This window comes from Vigna umbellata, chromosome 2 (genome assembly GCF_029865625.1).
Source record: "Vigna umbellata cultivar VRB3 chromosome 2, Vumbellata_1.0, whole genome shotgun sequence".
Lineage (NCBI taxonomy): Eukaryota > Viridiplantae > Streptophyta > Magnoliopsida > Fabales > Fabaceae > Vigna > Vigna umbellata.
The window spans coordinates 38,684,575-38,693,276 of record NC_142166.1 but is presented as its reverse complement, the minus strand read 5'-3'; the positions used below and the strand labels follow the sequence as shown (position 1 = coordinate 38,693,276).

At 30.1% G+C, this 8,702-nt stretch overlaps 1 protein-coding gene across 1 annotated transcript; it reads left to right on the top strand.

Annotated features, from left to right (window-relative positions):
* Nucleotides 1-1,060: 1,060 nt before the first annotated feature.
* On the top strand, nt 1,061-3,305 carry LOC124845590 (uncharacterized). The gene is made up of 6 exons (XM_047322707.2): nt 1,061-1,470; nt 1,563-1,707; nt 2,196-2,283; nt 2,360-2,411; nt 2,842-2,896; nt 3,108-3,305. Exons 1-6 carry the CDS (start codon nt 1,099-1,101, stop codon nt 3,140-3,142), a joined length of 747 nt encoding a protein of 248 aa, XP_047178663.2. The 5' UTR covers nt 1,061-1,098; the 3' UTR covers nt 3,143-3,305.
* The last annotated feature ends 5,397 nt before the right edge of the window (nt 3,306-8,702 follow it).

Genomic DNA, 8,702 nt, shown 5'->3' with positions numbered 1-8,702 from the left:
ATATATATATATATATATACACATAAAAAGTAATTACTTTGCAATTACTTTTTAAAAATAGCTATACTTTAATTATATATATATATATATATATATATATATATATATATATATATATATATATATATATATATATATATATATATATATATATATATATATACGCAAACAAAATCATGTGTTATTTAAAAAAAAAAATATATACTATATCAATATTATAGAACAAATTTAAGGAAGATGTGATAATTGAAAAAGAACATATATATTCAATTTTTAATTATGTAGATGTAGAAAGTGTTGATATGTATAGTAATGATTAATGAGTGCGTGTGGAAGGGCAGATATTTCAAATGAGGAAGAAAGAGAATAATACAACGGTTAAGATATCCCATCATGCATGTGTGTGCTTGCTGCTTTGCCGAAGGGTCATGCAAAGAAAAACTTTTTGTCTGTAGCATTTGAACTAATTAATTGAGTGAAGGCTTTAGTTTCCGAAAAATGAAGGTAGAGAAGAAGCAAAGCTACATTAAATGAAGAATGGAAAATAGGAAAGCAAACATTCTTGTGATGTGAGATCATAATTTATGATTGAGGGACCCTTGCTTGTCGTTGCATTATCTGCCACAACAATAATTTCTGTGCCCTTTCACATGTATAATCTTCCAATCACAAATGTTAACATAAATCTAACCATTTAGTCACTTATGTCTTTCTATGTCTATCTATCACAATACACTTAGTATGCATCTAAACGACTACGTTAATAATCTCAATCGCCTCAATTAAATCACACCTTCTTCTATGATATAACTCAAAACGTCAATTAACTTTTCTGACCAACTCTGATTTAAGTTTAGTTGATAATAAGTTAAATGGATATAACATGTGAATTAAAAATAATAAAAGTTACTATAATGTAACGAAAAGGATATGTACGATGTGGAACTTGGGTAATTACTTGAAAAAACAAAAGCATCCATTCCTTTCTTAAATGGAAAGATATGGACAGTGGTTAGATTCAAAGACCACTTGGGAAGTAACTGGAATAATGAAATAACCGATACGTTGTTTGAATTTCGAAATTCGTTTTGCTAGGTCATGGCATCACTACCCCAAATGTCTGCCACATTAGGAACTTGCATAAGCTCAAAAATTAAGATGAGTGACGGACGACTATACATTGCTCAAATAAACAACAGGAAGAAGAGTAATTGTTTGAAGGCTGCGTTGTTTCCATTGACATTGGTGGGAGAAAAGAGGCCCAAAATAGGGTTACGGAAACAGCCAAGTGAAAAATGGAAAGTCGGGGTAGGGGAAAGTGGTGAGTTGGTGCCACGTTCAGTTATAGAGAGCGCTGTCAAAGATTTCCACCGTGCCTTCAATGATAAAAACATGGAGGAAATGCAGGAATTGATTTCGGATGATTGTGAGTACCAGGACTACCTCTTCTACAGTCCCTACAAAGGCCAGGTTAGTTTCAACATTTTCTCTTCCGATAATTAATGTGCATTTCATGCTGTCATGTATTTGGTGAATTACTTCCTGCATTGCTTTTCATTTAGGAGAATGTGATGAAGTTCTTGGAGAGCGTTATGGAAGCGATGGGTCCAAATATAAAAATTGCTGTGCGAGATATCAATGTGGAAGATGTCCATCTCAAAGATACCAAAGAGGCCAAACTCATGGCTACGGTCTTTTGGCACTTGGGTATCTCACTTCTTTTCCTTCTTTTTCTTCTTTCACTCCTACAATTTTTAACTACATCCCCATAATTTTTAAAATATTCTTCGTCAAATCTGTTTTAAAATAAGTTTTCTGAAATTGTTATCTTAGGATTTTTAGAACAAGTTGTATGTGATATTCTTGGAAATTAGTTTTCTGAAATAAGTTTTACAGAATACATATGAAATTATCCTCTTCTGCTGCTGCTGCAACAGTGGTGATGTAATGTGGTGAGAGAACACATTTTAATCTTTTAATTATTAGTATGGGGTGTATTTAGTAATAATGGACTTACTTCTTTAACTTTCAATCAACATCTCTAACAATATCCAAAAATACTTTGGGTTTGTGTGGCCCAACATGTTCGTCATAAACAGCGGGTGGGCTAAATCCAGACACAGTTTTCCTACAAATGATTTACCATTTTGAAATTGGTAATGTACATTGTAAAACTGAGATTAACTTTTTTACAGAGTGGGGAAAGGAGAAAAAGAAGCTACCCTTCTCAAAAGGATGCAGATTCTTTTGGTTTAAAGAAGTTGAAGGAAGATTGGTTATTAGGTAAATCCTGATATTTGTTCTCTGTATTTCATTTTTCTTATAAAAGGCATGTATAATTGAGTGTAGCTATTTGCAGCAAGATAACAGGCTTGGAGGAACTTCCAATAAAACCGGGTGAACTAGTACTGGTATCTTCCTCATTCGATATTTCATTTCTTTTAACACAAGTATTGCTTTTATATTATATTTATATTTATTTCAATTACTTTAGTTAATATGTTTTCAACATATAGTTAAAGAATTTTTAAACTTAAATTATTATTTTTAGAAGAAAGTCATGATATTCACTGAGTAATAGCATAATTCAATCAAATTTTTATGATTTTCATTAGAGCTTCTCATTTTTTTTCCCCTTTTCTGTACTTACTTTCATTTGTTAGAGTTTATAAAAAAAAAATTATGTTGTGACAATACGAGCATTATTTAGATTTTGTATGTCGGTCTATTTTAATACAATGATGATTTTGATTTTAATTTTCTAATAATTTTTAAAAATGAAAAAATTATCTGTGTGATGAAAAAGATGAATCAATTAACTTGGAGTTCTAATATCTGCAGAATGCCTTAAAGGCAATTAGTACTTTTTTGGACAGCTATCCACCCATGGCTTCAGGTACATATATCCATGCCTTTCTTAATTATTTCTTCTATTTTCTATTTATCGCATTTATTATTATTAAAAATATTACTGAATAAATTTTAGGCATCATCCTTTATTTCCAATTTATATTGGCAATAAATACTTTATATTTAATACCGTAAGAAGTTGGTATGGTATATGGTATTATTCTAACAAAACACGATTTCAATTTGGTGCGTGACAGCGTTGCTTAACTATCCTGCCTTTCAAGATGATTGATGGCACACATGATTGGGTCGGTGAAGTCCATCACATGCTTTTAACACTTCAAATCTCCTCCTATTTATGAATCTACAATATTTATTTTTAAAATTTGTATTTTTTAATTTATTTTTGGTATTGTGTATTTATTGTATCTTTAAAATATATTGATAAATATTAATTTCAATATTTTAAAATATATTAAAAGTATTTTTAATATATTAAAATCAATTATTTTAAAGATACAATTAAAACGACAGCAGTAATTCTAAACTCGTGTTCTTATTAAATAAAGTGCAATTCGCCTGGATTAGGAAAACAAATGTTAAAATTTTAAGAAAAAATAAATTATTATATTTGTGTGTTTGATTTTCTAATCAACACCTATAATTATTCATTTTTACTCCTACGAACCATCTCTCACTTCAGATAAATGAAATTCAAAGATTTGTTTGAGAATTCTAGAACACCCTCCACATAAATGGATGTGTCGTGTTTTTTAAAAATTGTAGAAATTTGTTCAAGCATGAATATTTTAATATCCAACTGGCCGTATACGGTAGTTAAAAACTTAATAAATGAAAAGAGTTAAAATACATAAATTCATATAAATTTATAATTTAATGTCATACGCTTGTATATGCTAAATTCCATCTGTAGTTAAAATATTGTATATTCTTTTATAAGTAAAGAAATAATACGTACAAGGATTACATATATACCATCAAGTAAGAAAGAAAAAAAAAATACAGAATATAAATATTAGACAATGATTCTAAAGAAAAACACAATCAGAAAAAGGAAGAAACATTAATATTTGTATTGTCATTAATTGAATAAACTTCTCGTGGTGAAAACCTAAAGCAGTGTGTTCGAAAACTATATTGAACTAGACGACACTTGATAGCAACAAGTCCCTGTATACATCATTTTCCTAGTAGTATGTCGTTAAAATAGCATGTTTTTTATTCCTACTCTCCCAAACTCTTTCGACTTACAAATATTTTTCCATCACTATGAATCATTCTTCCTACTTTCTTGTCCTTTACCTACAAAAGCACTATGCATTTAAATCAATTTTCTTTCAACCTTTTTAGAAATTCTGAAGAAGGACATTAGAATCTACAATTGATTTTCGCCCCTATTCCTTTCTCTCATTAGTTTTAACTGGAATCATTAAGAACACAGTAGGAATATCAATTTAATATCTGTGCAAAAATAAATTTTACTTCCAGTTTCTTTCGTTCTAGAAGTTTCATCCCTATTTGTGATAAGAATTATGATATATTAACAACTTTTTGACAACAGATTATGTGTCACTGTTTTATTAGTTCGTTCAGACGAATCACGAACTATCATATAGACTATTACGAAAAAGTTGTCAAAAATAATTTTTACTTTTCTTTCTTTCCATTCCAAAAGTTTCATCTCTATTTGTGAAAAGGATTATAATATATTAATAACTTTTCTTAACAGCTTTTTGACAATAGACTATGTGTCACTATTTTATTGGTTCGTATATTTGAAACAGACAAATCACGAGCTACCATATAAACTATTGTAAAAAAGTTATCAAAAAAAGTTGTTAAAAAAACATTTTCTTTGTTATAATTCACTTTTAGTCTTGTACTAATTCATAACATCTTAACAATATTGTAGTGGAAAAATATTTTTTTAACATTTTTTTTACAACTTTTCTACAACATCCATTGATCTGTTTCAAATATTCTTTTGAAAATAAATTTAAACATACCAATAAAATAATAAAATAATAACATATAATTTATTATCAAAAAGTTGTTAGGAAAAGTTGTTAATATATCATAATCCATTGTAGTACACCAATTTCCATTTTTAGTGCTTCCCCACCTTGTAATAACATATTTAAATTTGAAATAACAAATGTGGAGATTTTTTTCACAATAGGTGGTCTACAGCTGCAAAACAAGAAATATAGCGAGCACATAATTGATATTAAAGTGTAAGGTGATTCCATCTGTAAATTTGCCTATAGAAGAGAGAGAACGATGGAAGGAAGCAAGCTAAGTTGGAATATGGGTGGTACTCTTTTCCCTATTGTCTTTACTTTATTACATGCATATGGACTATAACTAATTCATTAATTCTATCCCATCATCACCATCCAATTTATATACGCGTCCAAAATGATAGCTAGAAGCTACTCGTGTACCACGACTACATTTGTCCTAACCTAAAATAATGAAATCGTTCAGGCCTCACTCAAATCAAAATCTAAGACATTTGATATTCTTTGAGGAATGCATAAGTTTCTCGTGTTTGAATAAGCTCTTTTAGATGTGAATAACAAGATACAAAATCCATCATCTTAGACTTTTCAGATAACAACTTGGACCACAAATTTTTTTTTTAAGTATTATATATATGTCGGGATTAGCATCTAATTAAGTTAGAATAATTTCAAACAATTCATTCCTACGTTCCACAATAAAAAATGTTCACTTTAAAATATAGAAAATAAACTATCAAATCTTAAATTTCACTTTAACTTAAAAAAAATTCATTAATAAGGTAAAGAAGTTCAAAAAAGATAGTGCACTGTGTTTTTATTGAACTGTGTCCGCATTTATAAATAGCTATGTACATAGGGTTTGGACCTAGTATAAAGAATGAAAACTGAAATACTGCTGAGTATATATATTATCTCTTTGGCTGATCTCTATCTTATATCTAAACGAAATAAATGGAAAAACAAAATAACAAATAAAAATGAAGTCATGACTTATGTGACAGTACAATACGAAAATAAAGGTTCAAATCAAAATTACATAAACATCCATAACTTCAGTTTATTCAACAAATTTTTTTCATAAATTTAAATTCTTCTTCCTTTATCGTTGCACCCCCATTTTTCATATACATTATCTCATATTAGACTTGCTTCTACGTCTATACACGTAGGTTCTTCATTTTCTTATGGTGGACTTCTTCATTGTTTTGATCAATTTCTCAATTACTTTTGTCGAATTATTTTTATCATGGACCTTTTTTGATCTTAACTAACTTGTTTTTAGCATTTACTTATTTGTTTTTTTCTCTGATCCTCTTTCCAATAACCTTGTTATCGTCACGGTCTACTGTAATGTAAACTATTTTATAATTTTCTTCGTGACTATCCTCACATTTTGTTTCCATGCACACTGTCGGCCTCTCTTCTAGGGATGACAAAAATACTTGTACCTGCAGATATCCGTAGATAAAATTCACGATGGCTAGTTGGTACCAACAAATATTTATTATTCGCGGGTAGCGGGTATTTTAATATTTGGTTATAAACGAGTTGGGTACAGATATTATACTACTCGTACCCATGAGTATTCGCTACCTGCAAAAACAATTAATTTATATTTTGTTAAGTTTAATTAAAATTAAATTAATTTATATTTTATCAGGTTAAATTTAATTAAACTTAAATTTTAATTTATATTTAATTTAATTTATATTATATTTTATATATTCTTTTATAATTTTATTAAATTTTATTTTTAAAATTTAGAAAATATTTTTTTTAAATATTTGCAAGTATTCACAGGTACCCGCGTGTTTTAAAATACCCGTAAATATTTTTTAAACGGGTATCCGCATGGGTAGCGGGTGGGTTGCGGGTAAATTTTTTTATTGTTGGTCGGGTAGCAAATAAGCATTATCTGTGTCCGACCCAACCTGTTGTCATTCCTACTCTCCTCGCTACTCGTGTGTGTAGCTTATCTCTCTTTTTTACTCGATAAAGCTTGAGGAGTTCTCTTTATGTACAGTTTCTAGTCTTCTCGTTATCAAACAATTAGGACGCAACTTGGTTTCCAAACTCTAACTCGGCAAGTCGGCTTCCGAGCTCCTTAACATCAACAAAACTATTTCTTTTTCATCTTCCTTTACAAGGAGATTCTTCTCTTTTTTCTTCTCAATCCACAAAACTTTGCAATGCAGTCAGTCTTACCACAATTATAACACTTCGTCAATCTACACTCATTTTCGTAGTGGTCGTGCTTGCCACACTTAAAACACTCCACTCCTAACTCACCTTTTCGATCTTTTCCTTGTCCTCAACACACAATTTATGTTAACAAGTTTTCTCTTCGCTGTCATTCTCAAAATCACATCTGTCACGTTGTTCAAGACCTCAACCCTGAGTTGTTTGGAGTATCTTCCTTCTCGTTTTGACGTGCTTGAAGTACTTGATTAAGTGAGTCATAATTCTTCTTTCTTCGTTGTTGGTTCTTGGTACGCATTCTTTGGGCAATCTAGGCAACCATATGCTCATGATTTTTTATACTCGTTCTCTACTACATCTGATATGTGAGATCCAAAGAGAGTCCTCAACTGCAAACTCTATCATCATTTGCCTTCTTCGTCAATTGTGGTAGAGACATATCATTCACAAGATTTGATATCTCACTCATTGTTTCACTCACACTATTTCACTCTCTTTCTTTTTCTCACTCGACAGTCAGAATATCATTTTGTAAAACTAAACACAACACACACTAATTCATTGTGTTTTTATATTGAACTGAGACAACCTTTAAACAGTGGTACACATAGGGCTTGGACCATATACAAAGAATGAAAATTGAAATACAATATGTCAACTGCCAAATATATTATTTCTAACCGATCTCTATCTTATATCTAAACCAAAAAATAAAAAAATAAACTAACGAATAAAAACGAAAGCTGCGACATATGCGGCATCACAATACAAAAATAAAAGTTCAAATGAAATTAAAGAAACATCCCTAATTCAACAAGGAAGAAGCTCACTTCACCCTCCCCTCTTTCTCTCTATATTATATATATCATGCCTCGGAACCCACACTTATCATTTTTTTTATTAAGTCAAATACTGTTGTATAAAAACTTAGCGTAAGTATGCGAAGTTGTAGAAATAACCAAAGTCATATTAACTCGTGAGATATTATTCAGAACCAACAATTGCATAGAAGAAAAAGTGAGACATTAATGAACCCCATATCCATTTGTTGGTGGATGGAAGAGGAGATAGTTACAAAGTCTGATTGACAAAAGGGACACCAAGACTGAAAACAATCGCTTGAAAGGAAGATGAAGGGTTCTGAAAGAAATAAGGATGTTTGTGACCGTTATGTTTGTGTGTGTGTCTCCTACTCCAGTATTAGAGTTCTTCCTCATCATTGGGAAAATGTCCATATACGAAACACTCCTACACGACTATTATAGGGATCTTTCTCGTCATAACATGCATAAACCTTTGTCATCGAAAAATCGACTAAATCAGGTTCCACCCATCTAGAAACGACTAAAATTGTTGTCGTTCGTCTAAAAACAATTAAAACATAGCTTTTACTCATTAATTAACATCAATAATTCACAATTCTTAAATATGATAAACATACTTTTTATATTTGTAAGAATTAATATATTGTGGTGTTGAATACATATTAGATTTGTCACTCATTTCGAGACCAAAGTTGTAATTCTATCTTATTTCATAGGGTTGAGCTGTAACTAAAATTTTGACTGAAATCAACGGCTACAAGAATTAACGTACGATATGGAGAGT